Genomic DNA, 22,255 nt, shown 5'->3' with positions numbered 1-22,255 from the left:
TTAGAAACTTCTAATTTGAGCCACTAAATTGTGTAACTTCAACCCATCAACATTATATCCAACAATTAATCTTATAACTACATCAAAATAATGGACCTATCAATTAGATTGATTTGGGTAATCAAATTTGTGAGGCACATTGAGCCTATAAATAGACTCACTTCCAAGTTATAGTAATTACAAGCATTTTAATACACTAACCAATAAAGAGATTCTTGTCAAAAAATGATGTTCTTACTGGTAGACCTTTAAGTTTCAACACATTATGCCGAGAATATTCTAGTCATACAATATTTGTTGGGTTGTTGGATCACGGGAGAGATACAAAATTTAGCCAACTAAGGGTTTGAATTTCTTTAAAGAGAGCAAGTCTCGCACCTTAGTCTAAATATTATTGTGTATTTTTTCTCATATAAATAATATTCAGAAGTATTTTATTCAATATCTTGTGTTATTTCCATTATTATCGTGTTTGTACGAATACTTAGCAATGCAACTCAAGTAATTAAGGGCTTATATGGTGAGCAGAAAATGTTCTCTACATTTATACTTGCTCGTTGTGAAGTAGATGGCGAACTATCTTCTTATTCTTCTTCTGTTTCTAGTGTTGCCTCTTAAGAATATGCCCCGGGGCATGCTTTTCCCCAAATGTTTTCTTGAGGAAATCCCCAACTTTCCTTATTTTACTATTGGGATTATGTAATCTGGCCCAAGCCATGGCCCAGGACCTTTTCTAATAGGAAGCGTTGGGTGATTTTAATGCATACCTACCTGGCATGTTTGATACTGCGGCTATTCAGGTATAATAATTTTTTTTGTTATGATTGCATATTTATTATAATAAATAATTACTCTTTAACTTAAGGAATACTTATTCCTGAATATATATAATAATTATTAAAATCATCATTGTGCAGCTTGGCACTGATCACTTCACAAATTTAAGTGTTTATAGAGTGTAGAAAATAAAAATCGAGATTTAAGTCTTAAAAAAAAGTTTTATACAGGTATACATTTAGAATAAATTAAAATAAAATTTTAGATTTCTATATTGTATTAAAAAAAACATTTAAAATCAATATATTTAAAAAATATACAAATATTTCATATGTATCATTTTTTTACATACTTTTCACACATAACAACCAAACTTATGAATATGAATAATTGTTTCATTATAAAATCTTTTATTTCTAATAATAAAATTATTCCAAAAGTAATTTCTATTCCGTATACCAAAATTGACCTTAAAGAAAAGTGATTTAAGTTACGGAGTTATAAGTCCGTTCTAATGTTGGAACATGATGTTACCATTAACCCTTCACTTGAGAGCCTTATCTCTATTTTGGTTGACTGTAACAAACAAATTAAAATGGCCTTATTAAATAGCTTTCTAATTGAATTCAATTTATTTTTATTTTTTAAAAAATAAAACTTTTTATGTTTTATTAATCAATATTAACCAAGAGAATGAATTCAATTGAAAAGCTTAATATATTGCACCTAAAATAATGCATCGAAAAGTTTTACTTCAGTTATTATCTCATCTCGTTCATCTTCTTCAGGACATGAATGACTGCTTTAAATTGGTATCACATCGAAAAAGAAAAAGAAAAAAAAAAAGTCATAGCTCCTACACTAAAATAATAATAATAAAAGTTGCTAACCAAGCAGGATTACCAAAAGTTTTTTCTGTTTTCACCGAGAACCGAGAAAACAGTCACCGTAGTTTTGGGTCTTAGAGGGGGTAGGGGCCTTTTAGACAGCCAATGGCATTTGGCAGTCTAGCACAGTATCTGATCACGTTAAAAATATAAGATACCACCATCCATTGCTTTGTTCTGTGTAGTGTATTAAAGATGGGTTCAGACTTTTCAAAAGTTGTAGGAAAGTAGGTTTTGATCCAAAACGGCGAAAAGATTTGATTTTGATGTTTCAAAAGCCTACACGTACATAACTCTTCGAACAACTTGTTGATCTTTGTTCCCCTCTGCTTTAAATCAAGCCCAACCTGTTCAGTCTCCACTATTGCTCTCACTTGTTAGTAATAGTAATCCCAATTGCTATTGCAGCTGACTGCTCTTTCTTTTCCTTAACTTGCACTCTTTCTTCTTGCACTACACCATTCTCTCTCTCTTTTACTTTCCTTCTGTCACTCTCTCTCCTTAGAGTGACCTTTGGCTTTAATTTCCAGGCTTAATAATTACTGACATATACACCCAACCCTTTTATAATTCTCTGTTACTTCAAAGACATGGTGAGCTCACTATTTGAGTTTTGAACTTTCTTATCTCTTGTAGCAAAAGAATTACATGGACCAATTTTACTCTTTTGATTTTCAGGTTGGTGTAAGCTTAATTCCTCAGTGGCTTGAGATTCTTCTGCGAGACAAGTTCTTTAATCCGTGTATAATTCACGAGTTTGCAAAGAAGAATGAGAAGAACATCTTTTGCTTGGACTGTTCCATCAGCATCTGCCCCCATTGCGTGCCTTCTCACCGCTGTCATCGTCTCTTACAGGTCCATACCTAAACCAGCACATAGATTCACCAATACTAAAAGTTGTAGGTACAAATTTGCACCTCATTAATTTTACATCAAATTCATCATTTTCTTTTTTGGTCTCAGATAAGAAGGTATGTTTATCATGATGTTATAAGGTTGAGTGATGCTCAAAAATTGATGAATTGTTCCCTTGTTCAAGTAAGTATGAACTTAAAAAATACCAAATAGTTTACTTTCTTCTTTTCTTGCTGTGAAATTTCAGATCTTTGGTTTTGTTTAATTGTACAGCCATACACAACAAACAGTGCAAAAGTGGTATTTTTGAACCAAAGGCCAATGTCCCGCCCCTTTAGAGGCTCAGGCAACTTTTGCATTACATGCGACCGTAGCCTTCAAGATCCTTACTACTTCTGCTCTCTCTATTGCAAGGTTCCATTTTCCCAGTCAAAATTTTCACCATTTTAACTCGATTTTACCATCTGGGTCATCCTTGTTTTCACTATATACATATATGTTACAGGTTCATCATCAGCTAGTGACCACTAACAGTAGTGGAAACTGTGAATTCTTACCAATATTACCAGCCAAAGCGAGAAGTGATCGGAGCCTTACAGTTTCAGAGAATGAAGAAGATGTTCAAATGACCCCTGATTCGGTCCTTGACTCGTGCGTTTCTCTCTCCGGGTCTAGAAGTACTGCAACTGCAAGTGGTTGTGGTGGTGCAGTGAGTTTCAAGACACTAGCTTGTACTGCCACCACTTCTGAATTCGTGAAAAAGAAACGCAGCAGCTTAAACTTGGTGCCTCGAGTTTCGTTACAGAAGAAGTGCTCGCCGACGGCGGAGGTTGCGGTGGCTTTGAACCGGAGAAAGGGTGTGCCTCACCGTTCACCTTTGAATTAATTGAATGTGATATCATATGGGAGAATGAGCCAAGGACTTTTGATATTCAGGTGGTGTACTGATTGTTTTTGCTAGGGGAGAAATTTTTTTACTTGCAGAGTGATAATTGTCCTCTCTATCTTTATCTAGCTGCAGGCTAATGATTCCAATTCGCCAACGTATTCATCGTTCTAAAGGCTGCATTTTAAGTACATAAATGCTCTTTCAATGGACAAACCTAGAAAAAAGTATTTTGCTTTTTGTTTTTTTCTTCTGTCCCTTCTGTATTTCTCCCTTCGTGGGAATTAAACGCAAAGAGGGCAGGTTTCTAATCTTCCAGGACAATTGAAGAAGTATATTTTAGATTATCAAAAAAAAATTGAATTTAGGTGATTTTGGTAATGCTGGAGTCTTCGTTTGGTTTTTGGGCCCAAAAAAAAAAAAAACTTAAATTAACCAAAGAGCAAAAGAGTAGTGACACATGCAAAAAATTTATTTTGGATTACCAAAAAGCTTCTTTATTTAATTTATATAATCACTTTGATAATAAGTTTTCAAAAAAAAAAAAAATCACTCTAATAAGTAATAATACATCATACATTCTACTTTTAATTTTACATTATATAATATTAAAATAGAATTCAAATCTTCTAAATTTCTTACCGCATAGAGTTTTTTAAATTTTAACATTTTAAATTTTAACATTTCTTTTAAAATAAATGGTTAAGATTGTGACACACCATCAATTCACTTATTATATAATGTCAAATTACATATAAATATTCCTATTTATGTAAACACCTTTCAACTTCTAGACTTATCTCTCTAAAAATTTTGAAAAAAATAATTCAAAAAAAATTACGGACTTATCTCTATTACTTCTTTTCTTGGAAAAATCATTAACCCAAAAACAATGATCATTATAACTTAGAAAAATGCTATGTTTACACTAATTTTACAATATTTTCATAATAAATTTTATGTAGCAAGTTATTATTTGCTGTTACTAATGAGTGAAAAAGTAATTTTAGGATTTGGATTTAAATTTAAAACTTGTAACAATATGTCAATTGTGATTTGTTATGAAAATGTTATAGACGAAACAGTTCTCTATAATTTAAGCATTTATCTCCTCATTTCTATCTTTAAAAACCAAATAACAAACCAATCGTTTTTTATTAGTGTGTTTTTCAAGGGTATAGCTTGCATCTAGTGTTGTTGGCGACAACCAACAAGATCTTTAGGAGGATAGAAAATTTAAGAGATAAAAGTGGAGAGAATGAAGTTTTAATGAGTGTTTGGTTGGGAGAGGGAGTGAATAAAAAAAATGAAAAAATGATATGACCACAACATTTTCATAATATTTTTACAATAAATCCTAAGTGACAGGTTGTTACTGGTTGTTATTGTTGGGGCAAAAAAATAATCTTAATGTTAGGTTCAAATTTGAACCAATAACAACTAACCACCAATGATTGTTGTGAAAATATTGTAAAAATATTGTAGATGTAGCATCTCTCAAAAAGAGAGATGCTACGTACACAACATTCATTTTTCATTAGTGCATTTTTCAAGGGTATAGCTTGCATCTACTGTTGTTGGTGACAGCCGACAAGATTTATAGGAGGATAGAAAATTTAAGAGAGAAAAGTGGAGAGAATGAAGTTTTAATGAGTGTTTGGTTGGGAGAGGGAGTGGAAAAAAAAATGGAGAAATGATATGACCACAACATTTTCACAATAAATCCTAAATAGTTACTGGTTGTTGTTGTTGGGGCAAAAAAGTAATCTTAATGTTAGGTTTAAATTTGAACTAATAACAACTAACCACCAATGATTGTTGTGAAAATGTTGTAAAAATATTGTGGATGTAGCATCTCTAAAAAAATGTGGTGAGCTCAAGTGTTTTCTCCCTAGACCTACAAAAAGAGAAATGATATGTCTACGGATTCAGATCCTCTAGATTTTCTAGGGTACTCTACCAAATAGATTTCCTTAAATCCTAACCACTCTTTAATGATTTAATGGTCAAGATTCTGCCATGTTAGCATTCCACTAACAATATTTTTAAAGTAATAATATAATGTTGCAAACAAAACAATTAAGATTATTATTAGTGGAATGATATTTTTAAAATAATAATATAATGTTGCAAATAAAACAATTAAGATTATTATAAATGGAATGCTGACATGGCAGAATCTTGACCATTAAATCATTAAAGAGTGGTTAGGATTTAAAGAAATCTATTTGGTAGAGTATCCTAGGAAATCTAGAGGATCTGAATCCGTTGTCTACAACATTTTTACAACAAGTCATAAGTGATAGGTTATTATTATTAGGGCAAAAAAGTAACCTTAGTATTAAGTTCAAATTTGAACCGGTAACAACTAACCATCTATGATTTGTGGTAAAAATATTGTGAACGTAGCATCTCTCCTCACAAAATTTTTTTCTCCCGAACATGAGGAGAAAACTAGGGAGAGAAGCTTATTAATATGAGCGGCCCAAAATGCCACTACACATTTTTCTTTGCTAACTTTTTTTTTTCTTTTGTTTCTGTGTTACTAATCTTTGCACATCCACGTTGTTTTGAGTTTTTTTGTTTCATCTCACTTTTTTTTTACTTTTTTTTTTATTACTTTCTTCTATAGTTCCTCTCTCCTTTTTTTTTTTTTTTTCTTTTTTCATCTCACTTTTTTCTTTTTCTTTCTTTTGTTTTTATCACTTTCTTCTATAACTCCTTTCTTTTCTTTTCTTTTTTTCTATTTTTTCCGCTTGTTTTTGGATCTAGCCTGTGCCTTTAAAATAAAAATTAAAAAAATTGAAACTTCCTTAGGTAATTTTTTAAATAAATAAATGTGTATAAAAAATTGTATTTCCTTTTGTCTTATTTAATAAGGAAATAATTGTAAATTTATACCAATTTCATTTTTTATAGTTTTTCATCTCTTCTCTTTTCCATCCTCCGAACTAAACACATATGAGAAAAAACTAAATCTTTTATATCCTCCCATTATTCTATTCTTTTCCCATTTTCTATCCTCACACTTTTCAATCCCTCCAACTAAGCAGACCCTTAGTGTTGGTTCTAAATTCTGCAACCAGTAAAAAGCGTTTGCATCTCCAACTACAGAATTGCTCAAGCAGTTTTATTTTTCTCACTGTTTCATCATTGGGAGGATTAACCATCCCAATGTTGAAGATAAACTTTAGTATTAAGACTTGCTCTGGCTTGGAGTCCACCTTGACTTCAATGGTTCATTTCTTAGTAAATGTTAATATTAATATTTCATCTCTCGTAAATCATCAATTGAGGCAAGGATTGTTTTTGAGTTAGTGATTTTATGGAAAAATATAATTTAAAAGAAGAAGTTGAATGGGGTTAAACTGCTAATGTCAACTCAACGTTTACCATACATTAAGTGTACTTTTTGTATTTTAAGACTAACTTAGGATTGTATTTATGTATTAATAATGTGGCAACATCTTAACCATTTATTTTAAAAGAAATTTTGAGATTTAAACAACTATATATTTTAGAGTACTCTAAAAAATCTAAACAATCTGAATCTATTAAAATAATCTTAAAAAAAAATTAAAATAATCTTACAAAACCCAAGTTGCTGAGATGACCCACAAACCAAAATCACCACCATGGCAATGGCACCACCCAACCACCACTGTTACAAAACCCACCACCACAAACCAAAACCACAAATCACAACACAAAACACAAAACACAAACCTTACAACAATCCACTTGCTGAGATCCATAGCCACCTCGCTGCAGCCTATAAACATTAAGACCCATGCTGCAACCCAAAGATCCACTCAGCGACAGTCTTCTTAAACACTATGTCGTAATCCACATACGTTGAGATCCACAGATCCATTCAGACCTCGTTTGTGTCACAGTTTTGAGCATGGAAGATTTGTTCATGTCACCAACGCCGGGTGCATGTGCGAGAGAGAAGAATATAAAATAGAATAGATTGATATGCAAGGTTATGGGACTTACGCAAAAATAATTGATACTGTAGCAATATGTAAAAATTTATGTAGTGATAGACGATAACTAAATGTGTTGTGGTTTTGTGTGTTTTTGATGAACAAGTTTCCTAAATTTGAACTTAGGGTTATTTCTTGATGATGTGCTGAAATCATCAGTGAGTCGTAGACTCCAAATCACTCCAATGGATACCGACATAATAAGAACAAATGAACTAAACATAAGGCATTGGTTTGATATCAGCCAAGAACCCCCGAAGGTCAAGTTAGTGAATTAGAAATCTCTAAAAACTCTATAGTGAGAGAGTTAAAGATTTTTTGCGTACCTGAGAAAAGTGGAGGTCTGTTGCTTATATAATGGTGCGTGGTGAATCGAAATCCCTCCAAAATAGGGATCTTTCCTTGCAGGGCGAATCTGGCACTTAGGGTTTTCAAGATTTTAGGGTGTCTTTCCATATGAGAGAGATATACGTGAGCAATGGGCTTATCTCACGTGTTATGCAAGATGTTTCCATGTATAGGTATTCATGGGGACCAAGCCAAGCTGTATCCGTTGGCTTCTTCACCCCGTTGGACTCTTCATGCCCTCCAATGGTTCTCCGTCGGTTTATAGAAGCGCCCGTCGAGTCTCCATTTTAGGGTCATCGCCATTGCTGGAGTCGCTTTGGGTCTTCCGTTTGTTTTCGTAAGCCGACGGACCCATAGGAACCGTTGGCTTTCTTGCATGACGGGTATTAAATTTTTGTTGAAAATGCCCCTATTAGCTGCCCCCTACTTCGTGGTACCATCAGCCTTAGCTGATGGGCCGCAGAGTATACAAGTATTTATGACCATTAATTAGGTGTTTCATTAGAGAGAATGTCGTTAAATGGTGCAGGCAATCCCAGGATTAAATGCTAAGCGACACGTGGCACTCACTGGTTGGCCTCGTTTCTAATCAGAGGTGTCGCTTCGTATGTCGTGCCCCTTCTCTTTATAAATAATGCCCCCTTTCCTTTAGTCATTTTCTCTACCTTATTCATTCTTGAGATTTTTGAGATCAGAGCACCTACGTCGGTCCGTCGTCTAACAACATCCGTCTTTGTCATCCTTAAAGTAATCGTTGCTCCCAGAGATCGTCCACCTTTTTTGTAAGTTCCTTCACTTTTTCTTTCTTCTCTTTTATTCATTCATTTTTCTAGTTGGTCGTCGCCCATATAGAGACCCGTTGAATAGGTTCTTAGAATACCTTCGTCACTTGTAGGTGAATAGATGTTAGGGGATAGAGAAGCGACGAGTGAACAATCATGATCAGTCTGTGAGGTTGCGAGCTATGATGAAGTCTATCTGTCTGGGTGCGAGCTTGAGGAGGATGTCTCTTGGTCCCAAGAAAGGGAACCATCTGCTCACTCCCCTGCCGAGTAGGAAGAGGAGGAGTATGAAGAAGATGAGGGGGAGGCATGGGATGACGACGATGAGGAAACAGAGGGAGAGGGAGAAGAGGAAACTGATAAGGAAGGTGATGGAGGAGAGGGCGTCGAGGAAAATGATGGGGGAGGTGGCGGAGGAGAGGGTGTCGAGGAAACGGCACACCAAGCAGACAACAATGGTTCGAGGCCCTTCATTCTTCCTCTCATATGGATGGTAAATGACTTTTCTCCCACCATGTCCCCCAATGTTTTCAACAAGCTTCGCGATCATTTCCAAATTCCTGATAACATACCGATCCGTTTTCCAAAAAAGTTTAAGAAATGCTACTTGGGGAAGATAGCAGACATTAGTATGTATGACGCCATGTTTGTTGCAGGTCTGAGGCTATCGATGACGGAGCTACACCGTCAGCTGGCCAATTATCTTGGGCTATCCTTCAGCCAAATAGCTCCTAACGCGTGGAGGATATTTCTTGGGGCTGAAGTGATATGGGGTCAATTAAGTGGTGGCAATCATTGCCTTACCCTTAACGAGTTCTTCTATTGTTATAAGCCTCAACAAATCTTGTTGTCAAAAGGCATCTATCACTTCTTAGCGAGGAAGATGTCACTTAGGCTGGTGTCAGATATGCTCAACTTAGATAGAAATTGGAAGAATAAGTATTTTTTTGTCCAAGGGATGGATTGGATGCGTAGACGTGAGGAATGGGACAGCATGCCTGACGAGTTTGATAACACATGGGGTATTGTGTGGGAGTCAGGTGTATTGTTGTTTATATCCTTTTATCCTCACCTTACACGTTTTCATTACGTGTCTAACACTTCCCTTTTTTCTTTTAGCACAGGTCCATCTGCAGAGTATTGACAAGCAAGAGAGTTTTATCAGGCAAGTCCTGGAGATTCCCTTCGAGCAGAGGAAGTGAAAAGATTTAATGACCCTTGATACTCTCCACGCCTACTATGGCGGTCCGGTGCTGACGCCAATAGCCCGTCAACTTCATGGTTACATACGTCACCGTAAGTTGTACTTTTGTTCATCTCTTTCTAGTATACCTTTTACTATTTTAAACCCTTCCGTCGTCTTTTTGCAGAGATGGACGTAGGCAAACAGAGGGCCTTCTTTAGGAAGGCCTTCACCATGCGTAAATAACAGGGGCAGGCTTTAGGGTCGACCTTAAGGGGGCCACAAAAGCCACCATAAAGAGGAAAAATGACGGCAAAGATGGCAAAGACGACCGTCCACCTAAAAGGGGGACAGGCCCGTCTGTTGGAGATCATCAGCAGAAGTCTCCCTCTCCTCCTCCTCCCCATCACGATGTTGGGAAAGGCTTGATGACGAGTAAAGGCCCTGTCATCTCTGATCCCATCCATAGGCTGGTCACTCACAAGGACTTTGCTGTCGAAGATGGTCAATTTGATCATCAAGGAGACAGATTTAGATCCTTGTGGTGAGCATTACTTGGAGGACTTAGGGCTTCCAGCCTCTTCGACTTGTCTAGGGTATGTTTCCGTCGTAGACGATACTTGGTTTATTTTTGCATTCTTGCTCTAACTTTTAGTTCTTATTTCAAGTATTGGTGCCCTTGAAGGCCCTACAGGACAGGTGTGTGGCCAACGAAGGGGTGATTCAACGATTCTTCCACAAGCGTTAGGAGATACAGAACAAGAAACGAGTATAGTATGCAGAAGTCGTTTGTACCCTTAACAAGGAGCTGACGGTGAAACTTGCGACGTTTGCGGAGGAGACCTATCAGCGGGTTGAAACAAAGAAGGTAATGACCAATCTAGCGACGTAGCTAGCTGCTCTTCGTGAGCAGATGGAGAAAGCCAAAGGTGACGCTGTGGCAGAGTTCTAGACCTCACAACCTACTTTGATGCGTGCAGTGCTTATCATGGTGATGGGTTCGACGACTGCTTAAAACAAGTTGGATTCATCTACCTCGACTTGGACTTGTCCAAGATCGTCATAAATGAGACCGTACCACAGACTCCTATAGGGGATGACGCCGCCAACAACGAGACCGATGATTCCATTCATACAGTTGAGTAGGAGGTGAAGGATGACGATATGGTCCTTGTTCATTCTGCCCCCAAGGGTCCTAATGCCCCTATAGCTCTGTCAACCGTGAATTCGTTGTCTAGAGATGGCTCGACTTCCGTGAACCCCACACTCTCTGGTGCTCCCCCATCTTGAATTCCCCCCCTCATTTTTTAAGTTGTATCTAAGTCCTATTTTTTATAAGTTCATTTGTCAGACAATAGTGAATGCCACTTTGGTTTTTGGGCTTTTATGTAAAACATTTTACCTTTTGGTTTTCTATCTATTGTTTTTATCCGTTGCTTGCACTTATGGTTTTATTTTATTGGGGGATCAGGAATATGCCCTAATCGCATTTTGTATCATTAATATTTTACTTCATCCATCCCTCTAGCAGGACTTAGCATATTTTGCAAGTTGAGTACCCGTAGGTAGGACTTGGTAAAAATTTTACAGCTCAGGCATCCATCCGTCCTTCTCGTAGGTAGGATTTGGTAAAATTTTAAAGATCAGGTACCCATCCGTCGGTAGGACTTGGCAAAATTTTAAAGGTCAGGTACCCATTCGTCCACCCCAAAGGTAAGACTTAGTAAGATTTCTAAGACCAAGTACCCATTGGTACCCTTAGCTGTTCGTCTACCCCATAGGTAGGACTTAATAAGATTGCTAAAACTAGGTACCTGTCGATACCCTTGGTTGTCTGTATACCCTGTAGGTAAGACTTAATAAGATTGCTAAGACCAAGTACTTGTCTGTATCCTTGGTTGTTCGTCCACCCCGTAGGTAGGACTTAATAAGATTGCTAAAACCATGTACATGTCAGTATCCTTGGTTGACCGTCCACCCCGTAGACAGGACTTAATAAAATTGCTAAAACCTAGTACCCGTTGGTATCCTTAATGTAGTTTAGATGGTCCACTAAAGGGTAGAGAGTAGAGTAGCGTTTCTGGTAATGCATCTTAGTCTTATTAATAATAGTAAGAGTTAAAAAGAAACTCAATTCCCAAGTCTTAACATATTTCAATACATAACTTTGATATAAAAAAGAAAAAAATGAAAGGAAAGTGACAAAATAAGCTACATTTGACTATTCTTGGTAGTACTTCCTCAAGTGCTCGGTGTTCCATGGGTGATGTAACCTTTGTCCGTCGAAAGTTTCCAAGTAGTAAGTTCTCTTTCTATGACAATCGATGATCTTGTAGGGTCCTTCCTAATTGGGGCCCAGCTTACCCTGTAAGGGGTCTCTGGTGGCCGTTGTTACCTTTCTTAGGACCAGGTCCTCGACCTGAAAGTGACAAGGCCTGACCTTGGTGCTGTAGTGCTTTGCCATCAAATCTTGATAGTGAGCCATCCTTTGTTCTAATGTTGCTCTGACTTTGTCAAGGAAATCTAATTGTAGGTACATCCTTTCCTCATTCTTTTCTTCATTGTGGTGGGATACTCGATAGCTGGTCAGTTCAACTTCTGTTGGGATGTTGTTTTCATGTCTGTATGCAAGGCAAAAAGGTGTCTCGCCTGTAGGTGTGCAAGCTGTCATTCTATATGCCCACAGGACGCGGGGTAGCTCATTCGACCATATACCCTTTGCCCCCTCAAGCCGAGTCTTGATCATCTTGAGCAAGGATCGGTTTGTGACTTCAACTTGCCCGTTGTCTTGGAGGTGAGCGGGAGAGAAGTAGTGGTTCTTAATCTCTAACTATTGGCGAAGATCCCCAAATGCGTCATTGTCGAACTTCTTTCCATTGTCAGAGATAAGGACCTTGGGGATTTTGCAGCGGTAAATGATGCTTTTCCAGATGAAACTGCGGACATTCTTCTCTGTGATGGTGACCAATGGTTCTGCCTCAACCCATTTAATGAAGTAGTCGATCTCTACGACAAGTAACTTAAGCTGTTGTATGGCAATGGGGAAGGGTTCTACTATCTCTAGTCCCCATTGGGCGAATGGCCAAGGGGCGCTCATTGGTGTAAGTTTCTTAGTTGGTTGCCTCATGACGTTGCTGAAGCGTTAGCATTTGTCACATGCCTTCACATAGGTCTGGACGTCCTTCTGCATAGTGGGCCAATAGTATCCAACTCGTATCATCTTATGGACCAATGAGCATGCCCCCAAGTGGTTCTCGCATACTCCCTCGTGTACTTCTCTCATGACATAGTCTGCTTCATCAAGGGTTATGCACCTAAAATATGGACGGGAGAATCCCTTTTTGTAAAGGACATTCCCAATCATTAGGAAATGTGATAACTACACCTTCAGTTTGTGAGAAGCATTGCGGTCTTCTGGCAGTGTCCCATTCTTGAGGTAGGATACGACTGGTGTCGTCTAGTCGATCCCTAGGGAGGATAACCTGTACCTCTACTTTGTCAATAGCAGGGGAACATTGGACAAAGGATGGTACCTGATTAGTGATGTTTGTATATTCTTTGGACGCAGCTTTGGCCAAGCAGTCTACCTGTTCATTCTCTTCTCTTGGGACCTGTACAAACTTAGCCGAGAATTCCTCACTCATCTTGCTTCTGACCATGCTAAAGTATTCTTTCATTAGTTCCCCTTTCGCCTAGTAGTCACCATTGATGTGCACGACAATGACCGGTGAATCGTAGTGTATGATCACTAATATGACTCCTACTACTTTGGCCAAGTTGAGGCCCGAAAGGACCGCTTCATATTTTGCCTCATTTTTCGTTATTGAAAATTGGAGGCGGATTTCACATTTACTGTATCTCTTTCTAGTGATCGTAGTAGGACATCAGCTCCTCCAGTCCGTTGATTAAACGAATCGTCCGTCCATGTCATCCACATTGTTGCTTCTACTTCCTCGTCTTCTTTTATTGTGAATTTGGTAATGAAATCAGCTAAAGCTTATGCTTTGATCGCAGTCTTGGGTAGGTATTGGACGTCGAACTCACCGAGTTCTATTGCCTATAGAACTAGTTGACTTGCTGCCTCCGGGTTGTTCATCGCCTTCTGTAACAGCTTATCTGTTTGGACACTATGATGTGTGCTTGGAAGTATGGCTTGAGCTTCCGTGCGGCTATGATTAATGTGAAAGCTAGCTTCTCCATTGGGGGGGGGGTACCTCCCTTTAACTCCCCAGAGCGCTCAGCTAGTGTAGTAGACGGGAAGCTGCACTTGGTCGTCCTTGTATATGAGAGTGGAACTAACGGCTGTTGGGGATACGGCTAAGTATAGGGAGAGCTCTTCACCAGGTTCGGACGGACTGTGCAATAGTGGGGATGCAAGGTAGGCCTTCAGTTCTTCAAATGCCCCTTGACACTCATCGATCCACTCGAAAGCCTTCCTCAATACCTTAAATAAAGGTAGACACTTATTTGTTGCCTCAGAGACGAACCTGTTAAGAGTTGCAACCCTGTCATCTAGGCTTTGTACCTTCTTGATGTTCTTTGGCGGAGCCATCTTTTTATAGCTCGCACTTTGTTGGGATTTACTTCCACCCCGCGTTGCGACACCATAAAGCCCAAGAACTTCCTTGACACTACGCTGAATACATACTTACAAGGGTTAATCTTCAAATTGTAGAGGTGAAGGGTATCAAATGTTTCTTGAAAGTCGTCTAAATGGTTAACTTCCCATGCGCTCTTTACGAGCATGTCGTCTACGTACACTTCTATTTTTTGCCCAATTTGCTATACAAACATCTTGTTTACAAGCCTTTGATATGTTGCTCCTGCATTGTTTAACCCAATTGGCATGACTTTGTAGTAGAAGAGTCCTTGGCTCGTGATGAACGAGGTCTAACCTGATCTGATTGTATTCGGAGAAAGCGTCCATGAAACTTAGCAACTTGCGGCCAACCCTAAAGTCCACAAGGAGGTTGATGCAAGGGAGCGAATAGCTGTCCTTGGGGCATGCTTTGTTTAGATTGGTGAAGTCCACACATATTCTCCATTTGCCGTTTTCCTTTATGACCATGACCATGTTGGCCAACCATTCGGGGTAGTTGACTTCCTTAATGAAATATGCCTCCAGCATTTTATGAACTTCTTTGACTATAGTTTTGTCCCTTTCTTGGGTGAAGACTCTCTTCTTCTACCGGATTGGGGGGAGGACGGGCATACGTTGAGCTCGTGTACCATGGTACTAGGATTGATCCCTGGCATGTCCTCGTGGCTCCAAGCAAAGACGTCTTGATTGTTTTTTAGGAAGAAGGCAAGCTCTTTACTGATCGAAGGGTCAGCTTGTGTGCCGATTCGAATGGTTCAGCCAGGGGTATCATCATCCCGCCTCTTCTATCCCGTACTCTGTTGGGAACTTCAGTAGCAGGTGGTATATGGACGTGGCTGCCCGCCATGCGTTAAGAGTGGGACAACCAATGATGGTATTATAAATAAAGGAGCAATCAATGACGAGGAAATTGACCTTCTTAGTGAGTTGCTGAGGGTATGTCTTGATGGTTGCTGGTAAAGTAATAATTCCTACGGGAAAGACTTTGGTGCCACCGAATCTTATCAAAGATGTATCTGAGGGTAGGAAACACTCTCGGTTGACCCTTATTTTCTGGAATGCATGGTAGTAAAGGATATCTACTGAGCTTCCGTTATCTACTATTACCCTTATCTCTCCAAGTAGGGCTCTGGGTTTTTCCTCAGCTCGTCGGTTGGGGTTGGGACCCCTCGACTGGTTTTCTCCATTCTCAACGAACTGCTGCAACTTTCCTTGTTTGATTAGGGCCTTGATCCACTGCATGAGGTCGTAGCATTCAGAAGTATTGTGTCCATGGTCCAGGTGGAAACAACAATACTTGTTCTTGGGTCTTTTGTTTGGGTTGCCCTTTAATTTGTTCGGCAAGGTCAATGTTGTGTCGTCCCTTATCTGTATGAGGACTTGTTCCAGTGGGGTGTTTAAGGGAGTGAATTTTGTTGTTCTCCTTGATAGGGGTCTTGATCTCCTGTCTTCCCTTTTGTTGTTCGTTCGGGCTGACTTCCTTCCTCTATCTGGACGAGGGTCATCTTGCCTTTCTTTCTTCCTTAGCTCGTTTTCTCTGGCTATCATCACGTCTTCGGAATTCATGTATTTTATGGCTTTGTATAGCGCTTCGGCCATCGTTTTTGGGTCGTTCTTATAGATAGAGAAGAGAAAGTGATGAGGACTTTGTCGTTAGCTTCGTCAATCAAGAAAGCCTCTTTGTTGAAATGGTTCATGTACGACATCAAGCTTTCGTCTTCCCATTGCTTAATGTTTAGTATGGCTACGGAGGGTCTTCTGTGTCTTGTCCTTTGATAAAGTGTGTGACAAAGTTCCTACTTAACTCTTTGAAGATGCAGACTATGTTTGGGGTAAGCTTGCTGAACCATACCCTTGTTGGCCCATTCAATGTGGTAGGGAAGGCTTTGCAGATAATCTCGTCTAGAGCTCCTTGCAAGTGCATGAGGGTTTTAAATGATTCCAGATGGTCAAGTGGGTCCTTTGACCCGTCATATGTTTCTACTTGTGGCATCCGAAACTTCGTTGGAAGGGGGAAGGAAGTCACCTCGGCAGTGAATGGGGAGTTAGTATGATGACTAGCTCGTATAAATTGGTAGATACTCATCCCTTCATGGCATTCATTATCCTGTCCATCTTCTTCTTCATCATCTACATATCTTGGGCCATACGCATTGCACTGACTTCTATTTCAGAGGGACGGCTAGTGTCTTTCGGATCATCCTTTCTGCTAGGGACGTTGCTCTCTTCTTGGTCTTCCCTCTCTTGTCTGCCCCTTGTTGGTAGGTGACTACCATTTTGCTTGTCGACATCTCTCTCTTCGCATGGGCCTTCTTGGTGTCGCTCGTCCCTCTAGTTTAGCTATTGTTCCAACTCTTGGTTATGTTGGGTGAGTCGTTCTACTACCGCAGCTAGGGTTTGTACCTGTATTTCCAAGGCGTTAGATGGTTTCCCTGTTTCTTGGTTGATGGTAGCCGTTGAGCTTGTCTGGACCATGCAACTCTTTCGTCTTAGAAACGGTGATATGGCTAATCATAGCTCCTTACAGATGGCGACGACTGATGATGTGTTGAAATTGTCAATGAGTCGTAGGCTCCAAATCACTCTAATGGGTACCTGCATAATAAGAACAAATGTACCAAACAGAAAGCACTAGTGTGGTACCTGCCAAGAGCCCTCCGAAGGTCAAGTTAGTGAATGAGAAATCTCTAAGAACTCTATAGTGAGAGAGCTAGGGATTTTCTGCATACCTGGGAAGAGTGGAGGTCTGGTGCTTATATAGTGGTGTGTTGTGAATCGAAATCCCTCCAAAGTAGGGATCTTTCCTTGCAAGGAGGATCTGGCACTTAGGGTTTCCAAGATTTTAGGGTGTCTTTCCATATGAGAGAGATATGGGTGAGTAATGGGCTTTATCTCGCGTGTTACACAAGATGTTTCTATGTATAGGTATTCGTGGGGACCAAGCCAAGCTGGATCCGTCAGTTTCTTCACCTCATCGGACTCTTCACCCCGTCCAAGGGTTCTCCGTTGGTTTATAGAAGCGCCTATTGAGTCATCATTTCAGGGTCGTCGCCATTGCTGCCGTTACTCTGGGTCTTCCGTTTATTTCTGTAGGGTCAATGGACCCATAGAAATCGTCAGCTTCCTTGCATGACGGGTATTAAATTTTTGTCGAAAATGCCCCCATCATTTCCATTATTATTTTTGGTTTCGGGGTGGGGGGTGGAGTACTAAGCTTATAAAATGAATAAGGGTCACTTGAATAACTTGATCTTTTGTAAAGTTGTGTTCAAATTTGTTCACTAGTTAAACGAACTACTAAATTTAAGCTTAATTTGAAAAACCCAAATTGAAGAAAGCAAAACTTAACTCACTGAGATCGTAAAATGAATCACCCTACTTGTGATGATGTTCAAATTTGCTCATGATTCCCATCTCTTTCATCCCAAATTTTTGTTTGAGGGTTTGTGAAGAAGATGGGGGAAAAGAGCTGACATTTTGTATAAAGGTTGCAGATAATATTTCTCTCATAGAAGTGGATTTCAGATTTATAGAATCTATCCCACGTGAAAGGAATATTAGATATAATTGTTACAAGAAATAACAATTACATTTCGGAGTTAATAATATAATTTTTTTAGGTTAACTTGTGTCAAAAAAAGCATTCAATATAATCACTCATAACCAACCAGCCATCAGCAATACTAAAGGGAAATACATATTCGAATTTGGAGATATGATAGCTAAATCAAAAGAATTTAGTTGCACCAATCACTTAAAAACATAAAAATCAACATGTTGACATATATCAGCCCATCATTAGAGTAAGTAAATAATAAGTCTATATACAGTTTAATTAGAATTTGAAATAATAATCTAATTTTGCACTATATGTCTAAATTTATGTGGAGACCACATCATAATTATTCACTTAAGTTTTTTAATCTACGTGTCAGGTGAGTTTATGAGTGTAAAATACTAAGAATCTAATATTAATAAATTAAAAAATTAAAAAAAATCCAATCACATATACTCAATAAAAATCATTGCACAACAAAGATCACCACACGTTCTATCTTATTAAAAATTAGAAGAAAAAAAATGATCATAAGTAGTAATAAATTTAGGTAAGAATTTTAATATGTGACTAATTACCTTTATTTAAAAAAAAACATAATTTGACTAATTATTTATATTTTTATGATAAAATTATGTTTAATTTTAAATGTATCTATATGTATGCATGTGTTACATGCTATTTTTAAAAAAAAATAACTTGAGTAATTATTTATATTTTTATAATAAAAATTATTTGTAATTATAATCCAATTTTGCACAATGTGTCTAAATTTATGTGAGGACCACACCACAATTATCCATTTATGTTTTTTAATTTTTGTGTCAAGTGAGTTAATGAGTACAAAATATTAAGAATATAATATTAATGAACTATAATTTTTTTTATAAAAAAAAATCACATATACTTAATAAAAATCACCGCATAACAAAGATCACCACATGTTTTATATTATTAAAAATTAGAAAAAAAAAATCATAAGTAGTATTAAATTTAGGTACGAATTTTAATATGTGACTAATTATATTTACTTTAAAAAATTAATTTGACTAATTATTTATATTTTTATGATAAAAATTGAGTTTAATTTTAAATGTATCTATATATATGCACGTGTTACATGCTATTTTTTTTAAAATAGTTTGACTAATTATTTATATTTTCATAATAAAAATTAATTGAAATTATAATCCAATTTTGCATCATGTGTCTAAATTTATGTGGAGACCACACTATAATTATCCACTTAAATTTTTTTAACTTTGTGTTAAGTGAGTTAATTAGTGCAAAATACTAAGAATATAATATTAACAAACTATAATAAAAAAGCCAATCACATATACTCAATAAAAATCATTGCCAACAAAGATCACCATATGTTTTATATTATTAAAAATTAGAAAAAATTATCATAAGTAGTATTAAATTTAGGTAAAAAATTTAATATGTGACTAATTATGTTTATTTTTTAAAAAAATAATTTGACTAATTATTTATATTTTTATGATAAAAATTGTGTTTAATTTTAAATATATCTATATATATGCATGTGTTACAAGCAATTTTGAAAAAAATAATTTGACTAATTTTTTATATTTTTATAATAAAAATAAATGAAATTATAATCCAACTTTGCATCATGTGTCTAAATTTATGTAGGGACTACACCATAATTATTCACTTAAGTTTTTTAATCTTTGTACCAAGTGAGTTAATGAGTAGAAAATACTAATAATCTAATATTAATGAACTATAGTTAAAAAAAAAAAACTAATCACATATACTCAATAAAAATCACCGCACAACAAAAATACATTCTATCTTATTAAAAATTAGAAAAAAAAAATGATCATTAGTAGTATTAAATTTAGGTAAGAATTTTAATATGTGACTAATTACATTTACTTTTAAAAAATAATTTGACTAATAATTTTATATTTTTACGATAGAAATTGTGTTTAATTTTAAATGTATTTATATGTATGCATGTGTTACATGCTATTTTTTCAAAATAATTTGACTAATTATTTATATTTTTACAATAAAAATTACGTTTAATTTTGAATGCATCCATGCATTTACATGAGTTATATGCTAGTTTTTACTTAATGAGAAAGTCTAACCAAAATCCCACAACATTTCCACATTATCTTTTATATTGAGTTGTGGTGGGCCCTAGTAAATTTTTTTTTTTTTTAAATTTTTGTTTCATTTTATTTTGACATATCATAGTTTGACCCCTCACTTGTTAAAATATTGTGAAATTTTATTGTGGGATAGAAGAACTCTATACAATGAGGGACCAAATTTGACTCTCTTTGCAAAAGAGGAATGCTATGCCTATTATATGGTCATCAGGTTAGGGCCCAGCCCATTAGCCTTTGTTGGGCTGGAGACCAAATCAAAGGCTTTGGACTTACTTAGTAATCAACCCAGCCCACACCAGCCATCTGAGCAAATATAAATAGATAGTGCCTTGGGGGAATCACTTGTCAAGCACCATTTGGTGTCACGTGCAAGTTTCAAAAGAATTTTCAAAATGTCCCACTTAATTAGGAATCTTGAACAAAGGTGGGGATCACATGATAGAGGGGATGAAACATCATCAGTGAGATCCCACTAGAGGTGCACTATAAAAGGGAAATGAAACGAGAAGAAATGGGGGGCTCTTTCTTTTTTGGGAAAAAAAATGGGAGGGAGAGATACATGAGAGAACAGAGAGGAATGACCTAAAGGGGGATAGGAGGATTCAGCTCAGTATTGTTTGGTCCTTCTCGGGAAACACATAAACGAGGCAAAGGATCTTTGCGTAGGCCTCAGTACCTTTGCTTGGGTTGCTAGATTGGCTCTTAGGGATCTTCCCGTTGTAAAACATTCCCTACCCATCCAACAAGTAAATTGGGAGCCCGACCCAAAATTATCAAGCGTCTTAGGTTTGGCTACTATACGTACAATATTTTCACTACAAATGCCCATAATATTTTTGTCTACTAGTAATAACCTATAATAACATGCCACTTAAAACTTACAAGTTATTATGAAAATATTATGAGCATAGCACTTCTTTTTACAAAATCTAAAACCTTGACGAGGAAAAGAGTAAATTTTGATTATTATTATTTTTTGTTAGTAGTTTTTGAATTTTACATTTAAGTGAGCAACTATATCAACTCATGCAAAATCTTGCAAAATACAAAAAGTAGTCAATTTTACATATTTTGAGAAAAAAAAAACCCATATCAGTGGATATAAAATTATGCATAAATGCACAAATACTACAGTAACCGTGTATATATATATATGTACGGTTACTGTAACTCGTGTATATGCACGGTTATTGTAACTCATGCATTTAATATTTTAGTATTTTTTGGTAGTGTTGGGTATGTGAGAGAGAGCGGTAGTGAGTGAAGAAATAATAAAAAATTTAAAAGAATAAATATTTTAATAAATTGATGTGTAGAATAGATAAACTGAAGTGAGTGTTTTGTAAAAATATGCGTGTAAAATTAAAAAAAAAAAAAAAAAATTGGGCGTGTGTAAAATTAAAAAAAAAAGTTTGCATGAGCTGACGATGCTCTAAGGGATGTGAATTGGTAATTTGGGATCTTGGAGAGAGATGATAATTTTGGCAGGGTGTAGGTTGTCATGTATATGCAGCAATAGTACAGGTGAGTCAAGCTGGGGGAAGCGGCGGAGGGGTACTAAAATAGGCCTAGTTTGTTGGAATTAGATGGGAAGCATTCATCAGCCACCAGCTTTGATTGGGAAATGGACCCTAACAAATCTAAATAAATCTGCAATGAAATGACCCGCTTTTAGGCACCTACATGATGAGAGTAAAAAATCACTGGGAATTGAAAGCCGAAAGCTATCTTTTCATATTTTGTTTTCTTCCTCTTTTTCCTCGAAGTTTCTCCCTATGCATGCAACGTTGCAACATTGCAACGCGAAAAACAATATTTGATGCTTCCCCAGGATTGTACACCAACTAAGGCAAAGCACAGACCTACGTACATTTCACTTGTGCTATCAGAATCCAATTCACACTGGCGCGAAAAAAGGATTCATTCTTTTGCTTCGACTAATAAATCGTCGAGTGTCTAGTGTTAAGAGATTCGAGAATAACAAAACCTGACGAACATGTATTTATTGATTATAGTTCCAATGGAGGACATCTATTTAAAGGCCTAGTTTACATGCAAGAGTAAGCATGTAGATTCCAGTTCTACTATGCCTTTGTGCTTCAATTCAAAATAAAAGCCGATAGGTAGACCAATGCAATTAAAGATTCTACTATGCCTTAGAGCCATTTAATTAAGTTCAGTTTTTTGCAGTTCAGTTTGATTCAATTAAAGAAATAATCGTACCGTTGGATTTAAGAATAAAGAA

The 22,255-nt window shown here is 36.9% G+C and overlaps 1 protein-coding gene across 1 annotated transcript; it reads left to right on the top strand.

Moving 5' to 3' along the window:
• Positions 1-2,127: 2,127 nt before the first annotated feature.
• LOC142611552 (protein RGF1 INDUCIBLE TRANSCRIPTION FACTOR 1-like) lies at positions 2,128-3,499 on the top strand. The gene is made up of 5 exons (XM_075783615.1): positions 2,128-2,257; positions 2,343-2,519; positions 2,628-2,702; positions 2,793-2,933; positions 3,025-3,499. The coding sequence occupies exons 1-5, from the start codon at positions 2,255-2,257 to the stop codon at positions 3,403-3,405; spliced, it is 777 nt and encodes a 258-aa protein (XP_075639730.1). The 5' UTR covers positions 2,128-2,254; the 3' UTR covers positions 3,406-3,499.
• Positions 3,500-22,255: the final 18,756 nt, after the last annotated feature.

The sequence above is a fragment of the Castanea sativa genome, chromosome 10 (genome assembly GCF_040712315.1).
Source record: "Castanea sativa cultivar Marrone di Chiusa Pesio chromosome 10, ASM4071231v1".
Taxonomy (NCBI): Eukaryota; Viridiplantae; Streptophyta; class Magnoliopsida; order Fagales; family Fagaceae; genus Castanea; species Castanea sativa.
This window is presented reverse-complemented; position numbering and strand designations above follow the sequence as displayed.